Below are 25,568 nucleotides of genomic sequence, written 5' to 3'. Positions count from 1 at the left end.
ATTCTAGATTGATACATAAAGCATTGAAAATAAGAGATTCACATACACTTCATAGAGAAACACAACAATTTTTTTCACTGTCTAAAAAAAATAAAACAAATTAAACTTTAATGTTTAATATCAACTTAAACATTGAAGTTAATCAAATTAAACTTTTAATTTGTCAGGTTTAATATTAATTTTTTTCAAATTAGGAAGTTTGTACACACTCAGATTGCTCTGTGTTTAAATAGTTTGAGATAGGCCAAGTGGTGATGTCATGGCTTTATAAGCTTCTGATAGGTACATTTAAAAGGTTGAATTAAACCGGGACAATCATGACAAAGTATTTTAAGGCAACAACTTAAACAAAGCCGTCTTGGGTGACGTCATGGGAAAAAAAGCACTTCTGCTAGTTCTTTAATGTGCTAATAGCAGAGCTAACTTTTCGTTTAGCATTTTTGATATCTTTGAAAACACTTAGCGCATTTAGCTTCTTCATAAACAAATCTTTCCAGATAAAGTGCCGATGTACTGTTTTGTTAACTTTTAGTTGAATAAAGTTCGACATCTGTGTTGACGTTTTTGTCATTGACTGTTATGAATTCTTAAAGTAGTAAGGCATTTATATTAATGCTCTTATTTTGAAGTGGGTGAAGACTGTTAACGCAGCCTCAGTTACACAGAAGGACTGGGACAAAATTCAGCAAACTACTGTGAAAAGCCTGAGCTAAGTCATTCAGCAAAAATATCAATTCTACCAAATACTAAGAAAATATGGAAATCTATGAATTAATACTCTCAAAAAAATTATCTTGCATGTTTTTGGCATTTGGGAAAAAGACAGAATTTCGGTGACCTTAACTGAAAACAGGACATGTTTGGTCTGATTTAATTACAGACATGAAAAATAAAAAGGCTACATCTTTATACAGCGTAACTAAACATTTAGCTGCTCCTTCTGCAATAATGAAGATCTGCTCACCTACAAATAGCTCAGTGAGTGAAATCTGTCCTATTTTCTGATTGATTTGGATCAATCAGAAATCTTGATTGATCCGTAGACTTTGTAATAAGCGTTGAGCTTTCAGTATCAGATGGTCAGGCAGGAAAAAGAAAGAAATGACATCACAGTAGCACACCTTCGATCCGAGTACCATGCACTATACCAAATGTTGACGAATCAAGAGCAACACACATATGTTCATGTTTCACCAAATGTTTCACCAAATGTGCAAAATTGTCTTCACATTTAAACCCACTAAAACGAGATTTTCATACACACTGAACCACCACGCTTATCAAGAAAAGACAGACAGCAGGTTTAGGAGTGAAAGAGAGCTAGCGTTAAGTACAAGGTGCTATCTAAACAGTGAGACCGAATGAAGCAGATTTTAGTAAGACAGAAAAAAAAGGCTTCCCAACCTGTGGTGTGTCGCCAGAGGAGGACTCTCTGGGGCCATTTGCCCCCTGACTTCCTCTGGAAACAAGCCTCCACAAGATGATGTCAACGATCAAAATCTAAAGGGAGATTTCAGGGGAGGGGAACTTCAAGAGTCGGCTAATCATCAAGATCGAGTTACAGCACCAGAAAAACGGCAAGTGTCACAAATTTAAAAGATTTAATTAACATCTTTCATTCATTAAGAAGCAACTGTGCAGCTACAAGCAGGATTTTGGTCAAGGAAAAAAAAAAATTTCAATGCATGCAAATCACACTTTGCATATTCAGGCAGATCGGTCAGAGACAGGATGTGATGTCGTACCTCCAACATGAAAGACACAACGGCATTCGCTGCAACAACGATGACCAGAGTAACGCGCCAGTCATGTGGAACACACACGATCTGATGGGTGGGGGAGGGGTGGGGGGATTGGAGGGAGACGTGATGAGCAGTGCAGACAGCATCACACAAAAGACTTTTTCTCACACAACCGGTCACTTTACTTTAAAGCTGCAGTATGTAACTTTTATAAAAATATATATATTTTTAATATTTTTGTTAAAACTGTCACTATGTGGTGACAGTTTGTTATTAGACAGATAATCTGTGAAAAGATCGATCTCCTCCACCTTCTCCCTGAGCAGCTATCACCGTCTGATGAAATGCACTAAAAACAACCAATCAGAGTCAGGAGGAGGGGCTTACAGCTGTCAATCATCCTCATGCATTCACAACTAAACGTGCTAATGGTGGAGAAACAACTTACAGTTACAGGAAAATTGTTTATCCGCCTTCCACAGTGGGCATGCTAACTAGTGTAGCATTCACTACAGGCTTTGCTAGCTGCAGCGTAGCAAAGAGCAAGAGGGATGAGCAGCGCCACACGAGGGATGACTGACAACGCTAAGACCTGTTTCCTGGCTTTGATTGATTGTTTTTTTGGGGGGGGAGTTATAAATTAGTGCACACAGAACAAACATTACAGATCAAAAGATTTGTGCAAAATAATTTTATTATCTTTAAATTTATTATTGTCTGACTCTCTAATATTCCTGAATTAACCTAGCGTCACAGGTATTTTGGGTAGAATTGGAAAAGAGAGAGAAAAAAGAATAACAAAATTGATAATTAAATTAATAAAAGTATGCACCAAGACTAACAGGTTAAATATATAAAGGATAACTAAAGAACACTTTCTGTGGTCTTTTTGTTAGACTGTGGTTGTTTCTAGTTAACACTCGGAGAAGGTAGAGGAGCTCGGATCTTTTCACAAATTATCTGTTTCATAGCATACTCTCATGACATGGTGACAGTTTCAACAAATATGTAAAAAAATATATATTTAATACTACAGCTTTAAACATGCTTTAAAAAAAGAATGTTTGAATGAATGTATCGATGGCATTCTTTTATCATCCATTAGCATGAAACTACCACCTAAGCAGTGCCTTGGATTTACACCCAGAATTAATGAAAAAGTAGTCAAAACGTTTACCTCTAGAAAGTTATCGATAGCAGAGATGGGGGACAGCATGATGAAGAGGAGAAAAGAGTAGAGACCGACACAGGACAGCATGAACGGCCCTTATGAAAGATAAAAAAAAAAAAGACATTCAGATGGTGTTTTTATGTTTGCCTTGACTTCACATATCACAAAGGCAACACATCAATAAAGGCGCGTCGCTGCAACTGACTTACAGTTCTTGTAACTCGGCTGCCTGAAGGGCTTCCCCTTGGAGAAAACTATAGCCACGGCTAAATACTGGAAGGACGACACGTAGAAGAGGGACGTGTTCTCGTAATTGCGGATGTTTTTGTGGTCGTGAGAGGTCGTTCCGTTCCGGCGGTCGGAGAAGCTGCTGGGTCGGGAGACGTTACAGGCGCTGCAGGACAGAGGGAACGCAAGAAAATAAATAAACTGATTCCGAAATAAAATAACTTCTTTAAATCAAAATGATTCATGCAGCGAATCGATGAAAAAATTTTATCAGCCTAATTGCAAAGTCACGTTTTAATCAAAAATTATATATTGATAAAGTATGTAACATTTTCAATCCACAAACTCTTATTGCTGCAAATATTTTGAATAAATAGACATATAAAGATATTTATTGTTATTTAGGATCTTCACCCATCAGATTGGTGAAAAGTGCTATAATACACCTTCAGATTGTATCCTGATCATTCACAGAACTTCTTTGAAAAAGAATTCTTATTTTGAAATGTTTGTGCTGCTGCTAAATGTTTACCACTGAGATGCTATTATAGACTACAATATCTTAGCTCATAGGCTAACTCCTGGAAGGACGACATGTTCCCAACAACAAGGACTGTTGTTGTCCTTTTAGCACAACAACAGTCTTTTCCACTGTCCCATTAGGTTGTTTCTTGTAGCTAAAATGTACCCCCAGTCGGGCCAAGGTGAGGAAGTCTTAAATGCCAAATTCCTTCAGATTTTGCATCCAAGTCCTTGTAATCGGCCATTTTAGACACGGCTCTGGATGATCGGGTGTTATTCGGAAAAGCATAGAATCTGTTGACAAGATTACATTCAGTTGTGAAACTCCACAAATTTGCAACTATTACGCAAGACTGACGAATTGTTGGGGGGAAAAAACAAGCAAAAGAAAAATCATGCTTGGATTTTGCCGTAAGCGGTTTGGTAGAAACAACAAACATGAGGAATCGGCTGTGTGTTTTTAAATGACACGTATAACGCTGTGCTAAAAAGCTAACACCAGAGACACACTCTGCAAAATATGTACAGCTGTAACTTTACTGAACCAGAGGGTTGAATGCAAATGCAGGAAACCCACATTAAATTTTTTTTTTTTTTTTTTTTGCAAAACATGAAAACCATGTATAGTTTAGTTGTCCTTCCACCTCACAAAAGTGTGTTTGTCTATCATGTAGAACAACATACAGCTCTGGGACAAATGAAGAGTCCACTGCACTGAACCTTGTTGAAAACCTTCTGGTTATTCCACCAAATATTGATTTCTGAACTCTTCTTGAGTTAAAACATTAGTATTAACTCAGTTTCGAAATGAATATCAACTTGTTTTTTTTGCATTATTTGAGGTCTGACAGCACTGCATGTTTGTCGTTATTTTGACAATTTCTCCTTTTCTGCAAATAAATGCAAAACTTTTGCTTGGAATTTCGGAGACATGTTGTCAGTAGTTCATAGAATAAAACATGTTCATTTTACCCAAATGTTGCACTCACGAAACAGACAGAAGTCCTTCTTCAGTTTCGTGCAAACTTTATTTGCACCAGGCTGTGGATTTTTTTTTTTTTTTTTGGAATTGTTCTTCTCAGAAGCAGCAGACGCGCAGAAACAAAACCGCTACAAAGTTTCTTGTTTAAGAGCTACAACCTTACAACTGACCAACTGACACACCCCCAGCTACGCAACAAAACGGTGACGTAGCGCACAGCTCAGATTCTGTAATGTTTCTGCGGCTGAACAAAAGCAACTGAGCAAATCAAATATATTAAATAAATGAATAGAGTGTTTTATTCATAAATTTAAAAAAAATTGCAATTTAAATGAAAGACTTCTAGGACGCAACACAAACATATGCCTATAAAAAGTCAAATCAGAGAAACGGATCATTTTAAGTGATCCAGAGCTGCATGTTATAATTTGTGGTTGTTAATGTAACAAAAAAATCCTTTCAACCAGTTTTGACACAATCGGATGGACTTCAATGTCCTACACTTTTTTACGCCACACATCTTGATCTTTCTTGTCATGGAACAGGCAAAAAAAAAAAAAAATATTTTAAACTTTAAAAAGTTAGGACAAGTCTGATTCAGTAGAGGGAAAAATGAGAAAAAAAAGGATGAACCAAGACTTTTGGACCTCAAACTTGAAGAAAAGCCAAAGATTGAACACACTGATGCTGCTGCGGTAGGCCTGAGTGGCCTGACCGGTGAAGCCATCGGTGTCCCACAGTGACGGTGACTCACTCTGACTGAGGCGTCCACGTCTCGTACCAGCTCTGCTGCTGCACCAAGTAGAAAGCCAAGACCTGGAAGGCCAGGCAGGTGAGGATCTGGGTCAGAACCGAGCAGAGCAGCGAGCCCGAGATAAGACTGGACGGAGGACGCTGCCTCGCCAGATCCTTCCACGCTGGGTTCAGACTCACTGAAGACAGGCCAAACAAAAAAGAAAACACACATACATACACACACACACACCCCCACACACACACAGGCATCAGCAGAATGACCTCCGGTGACTGACAACCCGTTCAGCTGGAGCTCACTTGTGAAGGCAATGATGAGAATGATGACGAGGTCAATGAAGAGAAACTGGAAGTCTCCCAAGTTGCTGAGGATCTGCGTTAACAAAAAGGTTAAAACTGCGCAAATAAAAAGGAGAAGACACAGAAAAAAAAGAGATCAGTGGAGTATTTACCCAGTAAAGCAAAATGACACTGATGTACTGGATGATGCTGTAGAGAGCCATGAACTTAAAGACGCAGAACGACGTGATGAGGGCGGCTCGTCCCTCCCTTTGGAAAACATAAATATTCAGGCTTTCACATTATCGACTACAATTATTTTATCATTATCACTAAATTAAGAATTTTAATCTCATGGAAAATGTGTAGTTTTCCATCAGATACTAACTAGGTTCTGAGGTTTTTGTGTCAGTCGATACCGATCCGATACGGAAAAATAGTGCTGAATTGACTTATTACAAATTAATTTGATAACTTTGGATCAGTACATTATAGGTAAATACACCAACAGCTTCACAAGCTTGGACAAACATGTAAAAATAACTTTCATTTGTTCAGTCAGAGCAATTAGGAAGCTAACAGCCAATGGAAAATAAATGACAAAGAAACTGAAACGGATAAAAACAACAGGCTGACCACATTGGTCAAACATGTAAAAATAAACTGTAACAAACTTTCTTTCAAATGGTTTAGAAAGTGCAATTAGGAATTCTAAATATAATGTAAAATAGATAATAAAGCATGACGTTGTTGAGAGCATAAAAACATAGAATTAGAATGAATAGATCTGCCCTTACGGATCAGGTACATTGTCATCGATACTTGAGCTAGAATTTTTTTTTCCAATATCAGGACCGATACAGATATTAATATCGGATCGGTGCATCTCTATCAGACACCAGGAGAAAAGTGTGAAAAGTTGCTAACATGTGTGTCACTTTGCTCATCGACGCTCCGGGTCAGGACCTAGTCTTCACCGTACCTGATGAGGTTGGGGACACAGGAGATGTTGGAGGTGGAGGAAGTGAAGGGAGAGGCGACCGACGCCTCCAGCTCAGACAGAGAAATCCCACTGTGTGCTCTCTTCAGGGCCTGAGAGGGAAACGCCTTCGGTTACTCTGAGACAGGCGACAGAGTATTCATTTTCTAAGTTAATTTCTTGTTCTAAATTACGAGAATAAAAACATAACATTATGAGAATAAAGGAATATGAAAATAAGGTCTAAATATTAAGAGAAAAAAAAGTCCTCGTAAGGTAATAATAAAATCATAATATTACCAGAATAAAGTGTTCATAATACGAGAATAAAGTATGCAGCAGACGAATAAAGTCGTCTGTTGCAGAGAAATACATATTTTTGCAAGAGGCTGAAAAAAACTGTAATCTAAACTCTAGTACTGAATATTTCCTAAAACTAAATTAATATGATTTTTAATGTTATATTTTACGTTTCTTTGCTTTTCTTGTTTGTTTTTAATGTGCTGTGTATTTACGTTTTCTCCTTTATGATTCTGTTTGATCTACTTAGTGCTCTGTTTGCAATTTTACTTGATTCCTGTAAAGTATCTTTGATTGTTTGGAAAAGTGCTATATCTTTTTAAATTAAATTATTATTATCAATCAGCTTGTGGAGCATATTACCATTACGTGTCTACCTGAGCTGTCTGAGCAACATCCCATCATATTTCACATGAACTGATTTGCCAATGCACCAGCAGTCTAGAGAACCCAAACTTACCCCACAGTCATTGGCGCCGTCGCCACACATTCCAACAATGTAGCTGGAAAGTAAACAGAGTGGATGAAGCTGCAGCAGTGAAAACAGATGGAAATGAGCCGAAGTGCAGCTGCAGCTGCAGCAGCAGAATCAGAGAGGCTCACTCAATGCCCTGTAGGACCTCCACCAGCTGGGTCTTCTGGTCTGGCGCCATGCGTGCGAACACGGTGGCTCTTAGCGCGAGCTGCAGCGCCCCCGTGTGGGAGGAAAAATGTCATTACAACTACAGAAGCGAGAAAAGCAAAACAACGTGTCAACGTGCAAAAACAAGAAAGTACCTTCTGTATTAGCTGAGGAAAGTGTTCTGTGATAACAGCAAAGGCTCTACCGTTCAGAGCGAAGTGATACATCTCCTCCTCCACGAGGATCTGTGCAGTCTGAGGGAGATAGTTCATGGTGTGGGCAAACTGATAGTTTCATCTCAATTCATCTCACGTTATTATACCAATGTACAAAATAATTAAATCAGGAACAACACAAAGTCATTCAATACTGATTTAAGTATTTACATAAGAGATGAAAATGTTCTGTTCTTTATTTTATGTTACATTTTTATGTCAACCAGAAGAGAACAGCTGTTATCAAAGAATCTTACTAAAGTTACCTTAGAGGTTTATGATCTATTTGTCTGTCTCCTGCATTCTTAAAATTTTCAATTTCTCAAAAAAAAAGCACCAGAAGCAATAATAAAAAAATTAATACAACCAAAGTATGAAAAAACTAAAACTATTACAATAACTGATATAAACTGAAACTAAACAATATTTAACTAATAACTAGCAAACAGACTCTAAAAACAAATTAAATCTGAATGAATTAGTCAAACAAAAAGTCACAAGAAAATAAAACTAAACTATAATGAAAAGCCGAAACCCTTGACTGAACCGCCTTTGGACTTCTAGTCACTTCCTCCTTCAGACTGCAGCTCAGCTGGAGAACCAGCCTCATTCCACAGGGACTCCAGGGTTGGTTGTAGTTTTAGTCGATGGGAACATTAACTCTGATCTCCAGCAGAAAATACTGAAGGAGAAAATCTAACCATCACTTTCTGGTTCCGCAGCATTTAAATGATCCGAAGCACATCAGCAACTTCACCTCTAAATGTCTCACAAAAAGATCAAAATGAAAGTTTTCATCAAAGTCAAAGTGTGGACTGGAATCAGACTAAGATGCTGTGGGATGTTTTTAAATGAGTCATTAATAATTGGAAAAAACTCCACTTTGCCTGAATTAAAAACAACTTTATGTGAGTGGGCCAAAATTACTCTAGAGTGGGAGAAAACACTTATTGTCAATTTCCACAAGCATCTGATAGCTAAATTTCTAAACAAATTAAATAATCAACTGAAATCTGCTTATTGTACTAATAGGTTATCTTTGTCTAAAATTTGCTTGATGATCTAAAATATGGCAGTGTGACAAGCAGAACCAATCTGTACTTGTTCACAGAGCCGTAGGTCTGAGAAGCTCGCTGTCACAGGATAACAACTATAACAGCAGAAAGCTGTTAAAAACTGAGTCCCCAGTGGGTGGAGGGGTGGGTGGGTTGAGTGTTTGATGTGGGGAGACACCTGCACAAATAATATGACATAATGGAAGAGCGAAAAGCAGAAAGTCCTGCAGAGATCTGTGAGCTGGTAATGATGTAGAAATCTGAGGATTAACCTCATTTGGTTGCTCCTTACTTAATGTGTGTAACTTTTATCATTTTGATTGTTGAATTGTTTTTGCTCTTGAGGAAAAAAATGGAGTACATGTATTAGACAGTGAAAGTCTTTCAATCTCTTTCTGGAAACGTTTTGATGAAATAGTCAAAAGAAATATTTATAAACTTTGACAGGTTACTAGCAGTGATGGGAACACTTCAGCTAAACCGCTAAGTTTATATCCCTGCTCTTCGTTTGGAAGCTGTTTAGTTCCATTTCGTCTCCTAACTTTCTCTCTCTTTTCTCCCCAAATAGCTTTATTCCAAACAAGGAACATGCAGGAACAATAAAACAGACGGTAGGGAATGAGAACAAGCTATAAACATAAATACAATGTCTAAGGGCATTATGGTAAATGAAGTTACAATGTCAACTAATTTTGTGCTGAAGGATTGTAGTCTTTCAAGGGCAGATAAGATTTGAAATAAAGTTAGCGCCTTAGCATTAGCTTCTGAAAATATTGTTGGAGTAATGGCTTAGCATTAGCGGAACTAACGTTTATTATTAGTACTTTAGGGTTTGGCAGCTAACCTTTTGGTTAGCGGTGCCCACCACTGGTTAACAGACAACAAAAAGATTAATATCAAATTCCTGCCTTCTTTTGTTCTTTTTCTTTAAAACAGTAATCATTATTATTGAAAATAACGTGTTTTAAACGTTTCTTAATCATTACTTTTGCTTTTAACGACTTCAACCCAGCGTTCCTCGAAACCTCCAGGCTCACCTGATCATCGCTGGCGGTCTGAGCGGGTTTGTCCACATAACGCCACGTGATGCTGGGGGGGAGTGAGTCTCTGGGGGGAGCAGCGTCAGCGACAATGACGTTCTCGTGTGGACGGACCATGCCGCAGTCTCGAGCCACAGAGACAGCTGTCAGCATGTTGTCCCCTGATACAGAAAAGCGGTCAGAAAGAGGGCGTCAGCGCGGACCGGCGAACGTTATCCCCGATGAGCGAACGTCTTCACAGAGCAGAGATACCTGTGACCATCAGAGTGCGGATGTTAGCCCTCCGGAGCTCAGTCAGAACGCCAGCTGTCTCCTGTTTGATTTTGTTCTGCATGACGATCAACCCGAGGAACTCCATGTTGGTCTCTATCAAATCTCTGAAAAAAAAAAAAAACACAAACCAAACACCTGTTTGACTGTAATATCAGAGTAAACAGAAACAATGAGTCGATGAAATCCAAATTCAAATGAAAAATACTTTATTTATACAAAAGGGAAATTAAATAAGGTGCTTAGAGAATGATAAATAAAATGTTTCTGCTTAGAGATCTATGATATAGCAGCGTCATTGGTATCAGCCGATATTAGTCATTTAGTAACATATCGGTATCGGTCCGTCCTACAAAATATTAACAACCGATATTAATTTCTATCTTGTTGCCATTTGTTTCTGGTTTTAGATCATGCTTGTTTGGTCATGTGACAGTGAGAGTGGTTGATTTTTTTTTTAAGGTGGCAGAAGTGTAGTGAGATATATAAATTATACAATATCGGTAAATATTGGCAGTCGGCCATAACAACAATGCTTACAGGGATATTGAAATTGACCCAAATTTTCATATTAGTTCTGCTACTAGCTTAAGTTTGGGCATTTATTGTACCATTTAAATTTCTTAGTCTGATATGATTTTTGATTTATTGCTACCACAATAAATTCCAGCTAATGATAAATAAAACCCCACAAAACTGTCAGGACTGTTATTTTTACGGTTTTCTCTATATTTGTTTAAGAAACGTATCAATACATATGAATTAATTTAAAAATATGATACAAGCTTAGTGTATCATATTAGTGATACAAATTAAGACTTCTTTCTGTAAGTAGGGTCCTAAAAAAGAATGTTACAGATGGATTTTTCTTTTTCTAATCAGTATTTGTGTGGCTCTGATTGCTGTGTCATGTCGTCACAGCTACATGGTTACCTAAAATAAAAGTAATAAATAGTTCTTATCCTCACTTTTATCATTATCACAATAACACCATAAAATATTGTGATAAAACTTTAAGTCCATATCGCCAAGCGTTGTAATGGCTGCCCGTCTTCTGAGGCATTTCTTTACTAGCGTTTCACAGCTGGAGGTTAAAGGTTTTGCTGAATTGAATAAAATCCCCAAATAACAAATTGAAGTTTGTGGTTGTGACGTTACATAAAGTTTACGCAGTGTGAAAGCCATATTTGCTTGTAGGAGAGACGGGAGAAGATCAGGGTCGGAGTTTAAACATTAACAGTGGAAATGCGGGCAGACAGATTCAGAATCCAGGTGGGAGCGAGCGCATGCAGTGCCAACGCTTTTTATCTGGGATTAGTGACGTACCTGCTGAGCGTCTGGACTTTGTGCCAGGACAGTTTGGACTCCAGCTGTCGGTGTGCCAGTGCAATCACCCTGAAGCCCTGCCTGGTGTAGCTCTCCAGAGTCTCAGTGAAACTCTGTGGGACTGAAGGGAAGGACAGGATGGGATCAGACCGGTCTGGACGCACTAGGCCCCTGGATGAGGGACCAAACCATTCTGCTGCCACTTTCTTGCTATTATTATAAAGAAGACAAAAAAGAAGAGGCTGTCTTCACCCCAAAAGAAGAAGGCCTGACCTGAGTGTGGTTTGCATAGGCCAGCCACGACCTCCGGTGCCCCCTTCAGGAAGGCTTCCATGTGTTTGTCCCCAAGCCTCCTGACCACCACGCTCATCCTCTGCAGCACCGAGGAGAAGGGGAACTGTCGCACTATGCCCAACTCACAGGACTGGGGAGACAACGTTAATAAAAACTTTAAAATTTTCATTTTCTCCATGCCCACAACGCCGTGTTAGGGCGACAGAAAAAGGAGAAAATTTCCACCAAAAATTCAGAAATTTTGAGATTAAGCTCCGAAATCTTCTAGAAAAAAATTCTGAGCACCAAAAGTAAAAAATTTGCTATAAATGAATCAATCACGTTTATTTGTATAGCACATTTCAGCAATAAGGCAGTTCCAAGAGCTTTACATTAAAGCGCTTTTTAACCCTAACGCTTTGACCACAAACTGACTTTACAGTTCAGAATCATTAGATTTAATTAAACCAGATTTAATGTTGAAAACATTAAATCTGGTTGGTTTTCTACGGGGGGTTTTTCCAGCCTTTCTCCCTGGATCAACTCTGGCTACCTTCATCGAAATTGCTGGAAAAAAAAAGAAACTCTACATCGCGATGCAGTCACTTCCGTGTTTAATTGTGGTGATGATCAGTGTTTTGATCAGAGATCAGTTTTGATTTGATCAGTTTTTGTAACTCTCACACACAGCTATAAAAAGTATTCCCAAAAATGCTTATGGCAACATTTCAACTGGATTTCACTGCAAAAACATAAACTCTTCAGTAGTTTTTGGTCTAGTTTTTGAAAATATCTCAGGTCACTTGAAATAAGACAAATTTAAATTACAAGTAATTTTTCAACAAGATTATAGGAGCCTATTTTAAGTCAATAATTCTTGAATATTAATAAAAAGTTGTAGTTTCACCAGCATATTTTGTTCTCTTAACAACATATTTTTTCCATTTTATAACTGAAACAATCAATCATTGGAACTGTTACTATTTATCAATATTCAAGAATTATTGACTTGGGGTGCTGTGGTAGTGCAGGGGCAAAGCACGACCCCCATATTGAGGCCTTAGTCCTCGTGCCGGTGGTCGCAGGTTCGACTCCCACGTTTGTCGCATCATCTTCCCCCTTCTCTCATTACCCTCTTTCCTGTCAAACTTCTTTCAAATAAAGGCCACTAGAGCCAGCAAAATCTTTAAAAAGATTATTGACTTAAAACAAGTTGGAAAGCTACATGTAAGTTAGTTATGTCAGGTTTTAAATGAACCAAGATATTTGAAGTAGAAACCAGACCAAACATACTTGGTAATATTTTGCGTTTTTGCAGTGTTCTTCACAGAGCAGCTGGATTCAGACACTAATTAAATTACAAGCGGATCTATTTACTGATTTCATGATTCTGAAGGAAACTGGTTCCGCTGGATTTTATTTAGAAGCATCACAGTAGAAGAGACCCGGCTACAAATGTATGCCACACTTTTCAGACCTTTATTTATTATGAAAAGAAAAGAACATGAATCATTTTCCTTCTGCTTCACAATTACGCCCTACTTTGTGTTGGTCTGTTGAATAGAATCCTGATCAAATCTGCTAAAGCTTGTGGTTGTTATGTGACAGAACGTGAATGTCCTGTCTTGCACTAATGTAAAAGTGGACATGTTGGACATGTACCATGTTCTGGACTTGTGACTGCCTCTGACCGTCTCCAGTGATGGCTCGCTTTGGAGGTCGGACCACTGTTGGCATCAGCGGATTGTGAAGAGCAGTTTCTTCTTCTGTTGGCTCCTCTAAGACCTAAAGAGTGGGGGGGGGAATCCATAAATATTTCTTTATGGATTTCCCATAAATATTTCTTTGGAGAAACAGAAACACATTCAAACTGTTTCTGTCTGAAAGAACGTTTTACTCACCCAGCCTGTGGAGGCAAACATCTTCAGATCTAAAGGGTCTCCGGAGAGCTCTCCCTCTATTTTGGTGAGAGAGTGACACGTTGCCATGCAGGCCACGAAGGCGCTCTTCACCAGGCGCTCCTCGGCTGGGCCCGGCTCCGGAGCTACAAAGCTGCAGTAGCAAGTCGGGGAGTTCTGCATTCGTTTTTAGGGAGGAAATGAGGGAGAGAGAGAGAGAGAGACGTTTCCTCTACCTGCCATGTTCTGCTCTATGGATGCCCCACAGGTCCAATCCATCCTCAGTGAGGGTGCCAGTCTGCAGGATAAATACAAACATTCAGCTAAAGCACCAACCAGAGTATTTCAGTCAGGATCTTTGCTTCACTCTTAAACTGCTTCCTTTTCATGAGATCATTTTTATAACTGCAAAAACACAAAATCTTTTCCAAGTATTTTTGATCTGGTTTATAGTGCAAATATCTTAGTGCACTTGAAATAAGACGAAACTAACTTACAAGTAACTTTTCAGCTTGTTTAAAGTCAATAATTCTTGAAAATTGATTTTTTTTTTTAAAAAAGTACCAGTTCTACTAGCAGACTGTTTCACTAACAACATGGGAAAATGTTTTGGTGCAACTGAAAAAAATCTGTTAGTGAAATGTGAACTTGTCTTGTTGCAGTGGATTACCTTGTCAAAGCAGACCAGGTTAAGCTGGCCGCACATGTTGATCCTCTGAGGACTGATGCAAAAGATGCCGACGCGCTTCAGACGCCGCTGTGCGTACACGATGCCGGCTGTCATGGCCGCCGGTAAGGCCGGTGGAATGGTGATGGTGATAATGTCCAGAGACTCGATGATGATGGTTTTAGCTGGAACCTTCATGTTTTTCAGACACGTCAATGAAAACTACAAATCCCACATTTAGAGGCATCCCTAGTAAAGACATGGGAAAAGCCTTAAAGGGGCATCATTATCTGCAGCTACGTAGTGCCATTTTATAGCAAAGTCATGCTATAAAACACCTTCAGATGTCATATACTGTATATCAAATATGAAATTTGACTTTGTAAGTTAACTCCTTGAAATTGGGCCTCTGTCTCTTTAAAATCTCTGCTCTTTCTGAAACTCTGCCTTCAGGAAGTCATCACAACATGGCTCCTCTACTAACCCTTTAACAAGATTTTTACCAGCGTTGCACTGAGAAATAGCTCCTATAATGAGCTCATTAGGCACACAGTTCCACCAGCTGTTTGCTAATTGCTGCAAATTAGGAAAGAAGGTATATGCTAGTCTGAAGGAGCCAAGGGGTGGTGCTGCGGTGGAAGGGCTGACACTCAGCTGGCACTAGGTTGCCTTCAACATCTGAATGGTTGCCACGGGAGATTAAATGATTTCTCAAACTTTTGCATGAAAGAATCAAAGCAACCCTCACAGGTATGTGTTTGATGAGGGAATAACATTATAACAAGAAGTAACGCTTAAAAAAGTCAATTTTACATCATACTGACCCTTTAATGGGGGGAATCCATTTTAAGAAATAATTGTCACTATAAAATGTCCACTGACCCAAATACACAAAATATAACAGAGGAAATCAATTTCCTTTAAACGTTCTAAAAGCTGATCAGGGTTTGTAGGAACTTTTAATAAGTAACCCATGGCCTCCTTTTTCCCAGGGGAATGCAGATTAAGTGGCACCTGTATTTACGTTGATATCTCACATTGAGAACAAAGGAAGGGAGGCAAATCAACCTCTAAAACTTACTGATAGGACAGTTGCAGATAGGAGTGACATTGCTTAATAGTTATGCAAGAAAAAAGTCTATTCTGTCCTACTATCACAAAGATAAACATGCACTAAACTCAGCTGGGAGACTGGTGTTTGGGTGTGTTGTCTTATATTACTTGGAAATGGACTCAAAACAACAACATTATCGTTTATGCCAAGAACTTCTGTCACAACTTATCGTCCAGCAACATTTGTTATCACACGGCTTATACTGGTGAAAAACTATTTACTCACGTGGTATCGCCCCCCCCAACTGTATAAATGTACAAATTAAAGGTTGGATTTTTCTACACTTTTTCATTTGAATTCATGCAAAATGAATTCACAGAACAGACATGGCCTGTTCTGTGTCTGCAACATAATGCGTTTCCACATCTTTACGCTGAGAAACATGATAAGCCCCTGCAGACGTGTGTAGAATAGCGGCAGTGGGACCTTGTTCATGATGCTGAGGATGATGGTGTAGACGAAGCCGATGCCCGCCACGCCGACCAGACACAGCAGGAAGAGGTAGGCGTCCCGGTACAGCCTGAAGTCTGTGGGCTTAGGGTGGAGAATGGAGCGCACCAGCTGGCCCTTCTCTGTACTGAAGCCTGTGGGGGGGGGTTAGGCGGAGGGAAGTCATAGAGATTGTTGTCATTTTTGCGTTTTGATGACGGACATTTTTAAGTTGATGCCTCACCTGTTCGGATCACCACGGCCTTCACCAGCTCGCCAGCATAGAATCGGGTCTGGATGACGTTGGTTCCACAGAACAGCGTGTGTCTCTTGTGTTCCTCCATGCTGTATCTCCTCGCCGCCTCATCGCCCGAACTGGGCAGACTGGTTTTGGTCACTGGAACGCTTTCGCCTGCAGAAAGAAGGCATGTGGAGAGATATCCAGTGAAAGCCAAGTTTGGATGGATTTCTTTCTTTTTAGTTCAAACTGTAGCACTTAGGATGCCATTAGTAGAAAATAATTCTCAGAATATTTCCACAGGTCAGGAACAAATGAAGATTTTAAAGGGGCAGAATTATGTAAAATTGACTTTTCGAGTCTTGCATCATGCTAGCTCAATCATATCTGTCTCATTTCCAGAGCTGGATAGAGTACCAAAAACTGTACTGAAGTAAGAGCAGCACTACTTCAACATGTTTTCACTCAAGTAAAAGTAAAAAGTAGCCGTCCAAGAAATTACTCAAGTTAGAGTAAAAAAGTATTTGGTAAAAAGGCGACTGAACTGATCAAGACATTAATCATTAACAATTAAAAATGACGTCATCAGACAAACCAAAATATAAAGTTTTGTGGACATTTTGGTATGTTAAAGACCAGAATGAAAATAACTCATATAAATGGCGTAAATAGAAAATAAGATCATGCATAAGGAACATTTTTGCAAAATCTATTTATTTTCATATAAAACTTATGAAATTTTAACAAAAATCTGCAGGTGTGTGTCTGTGTCCGGTGAATTGTTTTGGTTAAAACATGTTTGTGTTTTCATTCAGAATCTGGAAATTTTACTCAAGTAAGAGTAAAAATACTTCATGACAAAATTACTCAAGTAAAAGTAAAAAGTACTTGTTTTTAGGGAGGAAATGAGGAAATTGGGTATTACTAAAAATACCCCTAAAAGTACATTTATTTTACAAACCCACTTAAGTAAATGTAACTGAGTAAATGTAACTAGTTACTACCCAACTCTATAAAACATTTTTTTTTTAAATAAAAGTTACATACTGCACCTTTAAAACTTAAAAGAACCTGAAGCCCAGCAAACATCCACACCTGTCAGCATGCTCTCGTTCACAACGCAGGTCCCTTGGAAAAGCACGGCGTCACACGGCATCACCATCCCATTGGCCGGGATGGCGATGACATCACCGGGCACGAGCTCCGTCGACATGGCCTGTTCTGTGTCTGAGACAGACACAACAGTGAGCGAGGAGAGCGGGCACTCCAGCAGCGACGTGCAGCAGAACGTCAAACATGCCTTTGTCTCCTCTGCAAACCGACACTCGCACCACGCTGTGAGACGCCACCATGTCGTGCAGCATCACGTATTGCTGCAGAACAGTCAGCAGGGAGATTTACTCAGAAATAATAATAATAATAAAAAAAGAAACGGTCACATGACTACCAGAATTCCAGTGACAAATATTATGTGTAGAAATCTAGAAGACAAACAAGCTGAACAGGGTCAGCTCCGGTCAGCTTTCGCTCGTCTATGCCTCACCTTCCTAATGGTGTACAGTGAGGTAGCTATGGATATGACCGACATGAAAACGATGGCTGTGGCGTAATAGTAGTAGTCTTCGGCGGTCCACAGAACAACACTGAAGAGCTGGAAGATGTAGAAAGGATTCAGCACCTGGTGGGAAATAAGAGAGAAACAAAACACCATCTGGAACTGTTGGAAGGAGAGCTGATTAAAGCGGGAGTGTTAAAGGAAGAGGCGCGGGTTCAACGCTCACCTCCTTGATGAGAAGCTTGAACAGAGAGGGGACTCTCACAGCGATCTCATTCTCCCCGAAAAACAACCTCCTGAAAGAATGTTTGAGATTTAATCCTTCTTTACTTTGTCACCAATAAATTTGTGGGAATTGACTCTTTTTTTTATTCATCAAATAAATAAATAAATAAAATAAAACTCTGATGCAGAGAGATACCTGTAGTCCTGCAGTGCTTTGGTCAGCCCACGGCTGTGTTCGGCGTGGATGTGGGCACAGCTCACCTTCACATCCTCCAGGCCTCTAGGGAAGCACAGAGTTTTATCTTCTATTGTCGTGTGGACAGCTCTTCCACTCATAACAACGTCAGGGCCCTCATGCATAAACCATGCACAGATCCACATCAGCTACACACTAAAATACGCTGGCTGTTTTCTTCAAACCAAAACCTGGGTGTGTGCTGTCTGAACCAAACTTTGGATCAAAAATTGGGACCCAGTATGTTGGATTAAAGAAGAGACCAGAAAGAGCCTTATTGTTCTTCACAGAGTAACATTTGAGATGCTACATTTCACCAGACCTCTTCCACAGGATGAGAGAAGAAATGGTTAGATGGTAAATTGCCATTTTATAACAATATTAGTCTCAGTGGGTTGGATTAATGACTTCAGTTCAAGCTAGTGAGCCGGTTGATTCACTTGAAGGGGAACTATTGTTTTGAAATGTTTTTGTACTTTCACTTGGTTCTGTACCGCTTTTAGTAACAAAAAAGAAGAAAAAAAAACATCCAATCATTTTCTGGCTAAAAGTTCATGTGTTTTTGTTGTGTGGAAAACAAACCGTTTTAAAAACCTCTTGATTATGGCGTCACAATTGGCAGGCACTGATATATTTGTTACCTAGCAACCCAAACTAAGCTGGTCGGCTGGTTTTATCACTGTTTGCTCTGTACAGTGGCTACTGGAAAAGTCGAGTGTAAACAGTGAGTTGGGGGTTGTGGTCAGCAACAGCTCATTTGCATAAAAGTGATAGAGACCTAAAACGGTTCATTCTGAGATGAGTTCAAAATAAGCAGGATGAGGAGGTGAAATCTCATTTTATGAGAATGATACAAAAGATTTAACAATAATAAATTGTACAGCCCATAGACCAATCCTAACCTGTTTAAAATGAAGTATAATGTGTCCCCCTTAAAAGGGCTGTATTATGTAAAGTTGACTTTTTAGAGCTTTACATAATGTTATAAAGTTATTCCCTCATCAAATACATGCCTGGAGTGTCGTTTTCATTATTTCATGCATGTGTGAGAAATCCTTAAATCTCCCCTGGCAACTATTCAGGTTTGCAAAACGTTTGGTGAAACTGAGCGATGCCTTCAAGCTTCCGCCTCACAGGGCACCCCTCCTCCCCACGACTCCCCCACTCTGCTCCTTCAGACTAGCCAGCAGCAATTAGCAAACACCAAGTGGAACTGGTCACCTCCTGAGCTCATTACATGAACTATTTCTCAGTCCAGCTCTTAACAGAGAAAGGTTCTTGTGATGACATTCTGAAGGCGGACTGTGGGAAAGAGCAGGAGCTTCTTAAAGAGACAGACGTCCAATTTCAAGGCCTTAAATTGCAATGTCAAATTTCTTTTACGTCATGTTTGATATATATATGTAGCATTTTTATAACAACTGATTATTATATTATTATAATTATTTAATTGAACTATAAAATGGCACCATGTGCCTGGAAAACACATAATACCGCCCCTTTAGGGAAACATTGGGTTTCTACCTGCTACCAATTCCAAGCTAGAATAAAAACAAATACAGAAAAGGTCGGACATCAACCTGCATCAACCTGCACTGAGTGGACAGTTTTCTGCCCACTGAGTGGACAGTTACCAGAAAACAATGGCAACAGTTTGGAATAGCCCAGCCAGAAATATGAAGCCGATAGAGAATCTGAACCAGAAACTAAAACGCTGAAAGACTGCAGGGATAACATCTGACCAAATCATCCTGATGGAGAAGAAAGAAAGGCTCTCCAGAAACTTCAAGCACAGCTTTATTGTCTGACTTTGTTTCCTTGAAACATGAAAATATTTAACTTTATTTCTCAGCACAATAAATAATATTACACAATTTCAGCAGAACTGTAATTGTGGGCTCAACTGTATGTAAGTTTGTAAGACAAGTTGTGCTATCACTTCATAAGTAGAGACTTAGTTCATTTTAGTGGTTTATTGTCTCAATATAAGGCAGTATAGGTGAAATGGCTGTGGGAACCACTTACTGATAGAATGCAAAGTTCTGGATGGCATCATTCCAGTAGTATCTAAAGCTGTGGTGTGTGAAGTATTGTATCTAAGAGGGGAAAGGAGACTAAGATGATCAGAGGCCGAATTCTTCGTCATTATGTTCCACAATAATATACTCCATATAAGTAAAAACACATGTAATGTAACGTACCTGAACCTGCTGCTCCTGGGGAAGCTGTTCATCTTGAACAGAGCAGACCTGGTGACCGAAGTTTCCGTTTGCGAGCTGACTTCTGGGTTTTACATCCAAATCGTCAAAGGGCTTCCTGCCTGGAGCCAGCATTCTGTGGACTCTGACTCGAAACCACTGCCTGAACTCATCCTACAGAGTTCACCCAAAAAAGACATTCCTCAAAGCTTCAGTATGTTGTAACTTTTATTTTAAAAAAAGGTTTTTGACATATTTGATAAAACTGTCACCAAGCTGTGACAGTTAGCTATGAGACAGATAATGTGAGAAGTTCGATCTCCTCCACCTCTATCCTGAATTATTATTGCCGTCTGAAGAAATGCGCCACTCCTGACCTAAACAACCAATCAGAGCCAGGAGGAGGGGCTTAACCCTGTCAATAATCCTCATGTATGCATCACTAAATGTGCTAATGGTGGAGAAACAACAGGAAAACTGTTTATTCGCCTTCATCGGTGGCTATGCTAACTAGCCTTAGGAGTCATGATACGCTGTGTTCACTGTAAGGCAGCGGTGGGCAACTCCAGGCCTCGAGGGCCGGTCTCCTGCAACGTTTAGATGCATCTCTACTTCAACACACCTAAGTCAAATAATAAGGTCATTAGCAGGACTCTGGAGAACTTGACTGCACTTAGGAGGTGATTCAGCTATTGGATTCAAGTGTGTTGGAAAAGGGAGACTTCTAAGAGTTGCAGGACACCGGCCCTCGAGGACCAGGATTTCCCACCCCTGCTGTAGGGTGATAAAGAGGAGCAGAGGACTGACAATGCAGAGGAGCTCAATTTTTTCAGATTATCTGTCTCATATTGTCCTCTCTTGACATAGTGACAGTTTCAACAAGTATGTAAAAAAATATATTTTTATTAATAAAAGTTACATACTAGAGCTTTAACATTTGCTGTTCAAATTAATCAAGGAAATACAACATGCAGAATATACACAAATCAGGTGTTTTCTACTCTTCCCATGTTTTGCTCGTATGAAAACAAGTCCAAACAGGTTATGAATAAATTATCAAAGTTCGTTGCTTAATGTTGGTTTTGTTTTGCACCTTGGTTCTGAGCAGCAGGGTGTGTGCATCGCTCAGAGACGTGTGTGTGCAAGTCCCCTTGACGCCCCACTCAGGCAGCCAGTAGAGCAGCAGGAGGAGGAGACCCCCAGAGCAAACTGCACCCACCCCAACCAGGACCAGCTTCCACAGACAGGGGCGGTAGCCGCTGACTTCCTGCACACACACACATACATACACACACACACACCCACACACGCACAACCGTTTCTGCTGAAACGCTTCACAGTCAAATGCATCGCCGTGTTTTAAAGGAAGTGTTACGTGAACAACCAAAAGATATCAAGTTTGCTGTGATATTTTTTTTATGTACTAGTGAATAACACAAAGGCAGGTATTACAATACCTGCCATTGTGTTTTAGATCAGTTAGGATTACCAACATTATTTCTATTTGCTAAACTTAAAAATAATGTAAGAACAATTGAGTTTACATGTATTTGGAGCCAAATATATTGTCACAATTTCTAATTTTAGTATAACGCGGGAATATTGTCTGAACAATAAGTAATGAAACAAAACAGTTGTATTTACCATCTCACCGTCCAGACCCTGGTTGATTATTGTTACATCTTCTCTTGTCTTCATTTTGTCAACCTAACATCTGCAAAGAAAATATAAATAGGTGAGGACAAATCAATTTTATTCCTTACAGAGACAAAACTTTAACTCTCTATAATTATCATTATCATTAAAACATAATCTCTTACCAAGAGCATAAAATAGATTACATTTAATTCAATTCAGTTTATTTGTGTAGAGCCAATTCACAACATAATTATAAATAATTAGAAATTCTATTCAATCATACAGACTGGTTCAAAGTCATTTACATTCACTTCAAAGTGATTCTAGTTATTAAAATATGCAGTGAAGTTCAATTTATATTTTGTCAAATACCAACTCGTGTCTTTGGGTTTGCAGCAATAGCTTACAATGAGCATGCATGTGGCGACAGCAGAAAGGAAAACTCCCCTTTAACACAAAGAAGCCTCCTAATACTATTTAACCCTTTATTTACTAAATTGAAAATCTCCACCTGGATATTTTTGCTTATTTTACACAGTTTTTTAAATGTCCTGCGAGTACATATATTAGCCCATTTATCCATAACAACTAGAACTTTCAATATCTAGCAAGTTATTTTCGCAATTTACCATCTATTAAAAAAGCGTCCCAAGATTAATTTCACTCCCTGCTACGGTGGGAGTGAAATTACCGTAATAACCTGATATTGGCTGGAAAGGGCAACGCTTCCCCGTTCAGAAACCGTTGGAATTTTTCAGACAGCGCAGTGCGACGGAATCACAGTACTACAAATTTGGCTGGATCGTCACCGCTACGTTTAGGACTTAAATGGTAAATAACTTTAGCAACAAAACTTGAATAAAGATGATGTCAGGCATTTAACTGTGAGTCGTTGGAAGACATAAACAGAAGGAAGGGAAGCAAAAAAAATCACTATGTCCCTCACAGATAGGAAATGGACCATGAAAGAAAGAGTCTCTCAGACTTGGCAGCTAAGCAGGAAAATTATTAAGACACTCAGGTCAGTTTGACTTCAAAATCCTCCTACATCCTATGAAGGTACCAGAATAAGAACCGTGTGGCCAAACGGTTCCTGTTCTGTTGAAAAACCTGTAACTTTACATTATCTGGATCTCCATGCCGACAACCTTTACTTAAACTTTTATTGACACTGTTGTGCAATTTCTCATGTGCAATGTAACTGCCGTGGTGTTAACCAGCGATCCAGTGGAATATAGGCTGTAATACATCTGAACCTGGGCACCATGTACACATGTTCACACTCTGGAACAGCTTTACCGACAATAAGGTCTGATCCTCAGGCAGCCCGGCTCTTTGAAGCACACAGAAGAATTACCCAGTTCAGATTCTTCTCAGCTCCCTGCAGAGTGTTAACGCCTCATGTGAAACTATTCACATTTTGTCACTTCATAACCACAAACCCATTGTACTTCAATCAGGTTGTATGTGGCTGCTGATCTTCAGTATTTTTCACTAGTAAAAAGCTATAAAATGTTTTTTGTATGCACCTCAAAAACCACAAAATCTTACCAGGTATTTTTTTTCCAGTTTCTTGCGCAAATGTCTTAGTAACACTTGAAATAAAACAAAACTTACTTCCAAGTGAGAAAGAGACAGGAGCTTGTTTTGAGTCAATAATTCCTTAATGATGATACAAAGTACTAGCTCTCCTGGCAGATTATTTCACTTAAAGTTGCAGTATGTAACTTTGATTAAAAAAAAAAGAAAAACGAAAAAGTTTTTTACATATTAGATAAAACTCTCACCATGTCGTGACAATATAAGGCAAGGCAACTTTATTTATACAGCCCCTTCCAGTCAGAGACAATTCAAAGTGCTTGTACAAAAAAGTTAAAAACAACAGACAACAAGAAAGAAAAAGAAAATCAAACAGACTAAAAATCTAATCTGTTTGATGTTTTTACAGTATAAGACAGTTAATATATGAAAAGATCGATCTCCTTCACCTCCTCCCTGAGCTGCTACTGTTTTTCTGAAGAACTGCACCACTTCTGGTCAAAAACAAAGAATCAGAGCCAGGAGGAGGGGCTTAGCGCTGTCAATCATACTCATGTATTCATATGGAGAAACAACTCACTGGTAAAGGAAAACCTTTCATCGGTGGTCATGCTAACTAGCCTGAGGATTCACAGCAGACTGGGAAAAAAAGGTGGGTGGGGGCATATTGATAATGATATTATCAATATTTTTGGATTGATCCGCCCACCTCTACTTTGCAGATAAGGTAGAAGATAAAAGCTACACACAACTCTTTCTTTACTAAGAGTAATATTAAGCTACACTCTACACACCCAACACCACGGCACCTTGCTGAGGGGAAGAGGCTCCCATGCACTGGGGAAGGGAGTGCATGGTGTGCTGACAAAAAAATCACTACTGCGTCGCTGTCACAAACTAAACACTTCAGCTCAGAGGAAAGAATGCAAGAATGCTGAGCTGACATAAAGCCATTCACACAGAACCAAGAGTTCAGCTGCGATAGGAACTCAGATTAGAGGATTACTGCAAATATCAGGAGTTTTCAGCTCATAAATCAGCCTGAAGAGCCAAGGAAGTGGACTCCAACGCAGAACGCAGACAATGCAGAAATAATAATAATAAAAAAAGTTAATCATAGCGGAATATTTTGTTTATTTCCAGTCAGGTTGTCGATGCCATAAGAAAAGCTCTTGCACAATCAAAACAAGCACATTGCATAGATTTTGTCCCATGGATTACACAAAATCATTCATGTTTCAAGTTGCAGATAAAGTTAGAATGTGATCTTTCTCTCTCTCTTTTTTTTTTTTTTTACCAATAGCCTAAAACACCTTAAATCCCAGAATTTAACTGAGGACGTTTCCACTCGCAGTGGAGACTTACCGACGCCTCCTTTCTTCTGTGTCAACAAATCAGCCGCTGCATGCTTGTGAGTCCGGATCGTCGCTTTGGAAAAACTCCACGGTCCCCCCAGATCTGACAGCGTGCGATCGCGGCACACGGTGCGTGGAGACAGGACGGTCCCAGTCCACGCCGATCATTCAGAAGGAAGTGGGGAAAACAGGATGTGAAGTCATCACGGGGGACACAGTGTGTGTGTTTGTTTGTTTGTTTGTTTTTGTTTGTTTGTTTGTGGGGGTTTTTAAAGTTGAGTTTCTGGAAGTTTAAACAAATCGTTGCACGGCAGCGGCACATGTGTCCACGCAGCAGGTATTCAGAGGACACGTTCAAGACTGGGGGAAACTACGGCAAACCGAGTGGACATTTAGTCCAACAACCTCTCCATTATGTGACTGCTTCTTAACCCAATGCAAAATAATACTGGTATTTTGCAAGTACTACCAATACGTAAGAAATTAATAATGCTTAAAAGTGCAATATTTCTTGCACTTTCAGAAAATGAAGTGACATATTCCAATTTTGAAGATTATCGTGCACAAATAATGAAAATCCAAAATTTAGGGTCTCAAAAAATTTGAAAAATGTCAAAAAAGTTGTTAATGGAAACTTCTCCTGTCACATCCCAAACTGCTTCAAGTGGAAACACCGAAGCCAGAGGTTTCCCAAGCCTTTGAACGCCTCTTTCACTCTGG

At 39.4% G+C, this 25,568-nt stretch overlaps 1 protein-coding gene across 4 annotated transcripts in view; it reads right to left on the bottom strand.

Moving 5' to 3' along the window:
* Positions 1–25,200, bottom strand: part of LOC102232354 (probable cation-transporting ATPase 13A3) — a 29,201-nt gene extending 4,001 nt beyond the window's left edge. The window contains exons 1-31 of one of the 4 annotated variants that reach the window (XM_023334963.1): positions 24,859–25,199; positions 21,961–22,030; positions 21,410–21,583; positions 20,320–20,490; positions 20,144–20,214; positions 18,080–18,163; positions 17,885–17,954; positions 17,647–17,781; positions 17,404–17,476; positions 17,199–17,330; positions 16,110–16,277; positions 15,863–16,020; positions 14,326–14,514; positions 13,892–13,953; positions 13,659–13,809; positions 13,420–13,542; positions 11,758–11,908; positions 11,485–11,605; positions 10,141–10,265; positions 9,886–10,049; positions 7,734–7,832; positions 7,560–7,639; positions 7,417–7,459; positions 6,660–6,769; positions 5,851–5,947; positions 5,699–5,771; positions 5,400–5,577; positions 3,123–3,307; positions 2,920–3,008; positions 1,746–1,826; positions 1,405–1,500 (exon numbers count right to left, since the gene is read on the bottom strand). In XM_023334963.1, the coding sequence (XP_023190731.1) occupies positions 1,405–1,500; positions 1,746–1,826; positions 2,920–3,008; positions 3,123–3,307; positions 5,400–5,577; positions 5,699–5,771; positions 5,851–5,947; positions 6,660–6,769; positions 7,417–7,459; positions 7,560–7,639; positions 7,734–7,832; positions 9,886–10,049; positions 10,141–10,265; positions 11,485–11,605; positions 11,758–11,908; positions 13,420–13,542; positions 13,659–13,809; positions 13,892–13,953; positions 14,326–14,514; positions 15,863–16,020; positions 16,110–16,277; positions 17,199–17,330; positions 17,404–17,476; positions 17,647–17,781; positions 17,885–17,954; positions 18,080–18,163; positions 20,144–20,214; positions 20,320–20,490; positions 21,410–21,583; positions 21,961–22,014 (3,507 nt within the window). In that variant the 5' untranslated portion in view covers positions 22,015–22,030; positions 24,859–25,199. Of the gene's footprint in view, positions 1–1,404; positions 1,501–1,745; positions 1,827–2,919; positions 3,009–3,122; positions 3,308–5,399; positions 5,578–5,698; positions 5,772–5,850; positions 5,948–6,659; positions 6,770–7,416; positions 7,460–7,559; positions 7,640–7,733; positions 7,833–9,885; positions 10,050–10,140; positions 10,266–11,484; positions 11,606–11,757; positions 11,909–13,419; positions 13,543–13,658; positions 13,810–13,891; positions 13,954–14,325; positions 14,515–15,862; positions 16,021–16,109; positions 16,278–17,198; positions 17,331–17,403; positions 17,477–17,646; positions 17,782–17,884; positions 17,955–18,079; positions 18,164–20,143; positions 20,215–20,319; positions 20,491–21,409; positions 21,584–21,960; positions 22,031–24,858 lie in introns of those variants that run through there. The other 3 variants (XM_023334964.1, XM_023334965.1, XM_023334966.1) reach the window with 3 other exon arrangements.
* Positions 25,201–25,568: the final 368 nt, after the last annotated feature.

Source organism: Xiphophorus maculatus, chromosome 6 (assembly GCF_002775205.1).
Source record: "Xiphophorus maculatus strain JP 163 A chromosome 6, X_maculatus-5.0-male, whole genome shotgun sequence".
NCBI lineage: Eukaryota > Metazoa > Chordata > Actinopteri > Cyprinodontiformes > Poeciliidae > Xiphophorus > Xiphophorus maculatus.
Note: the sequence above shows the minus strand (reverse complement) of the source record. Positions and strands in the feature narration are given on the sequence as shown.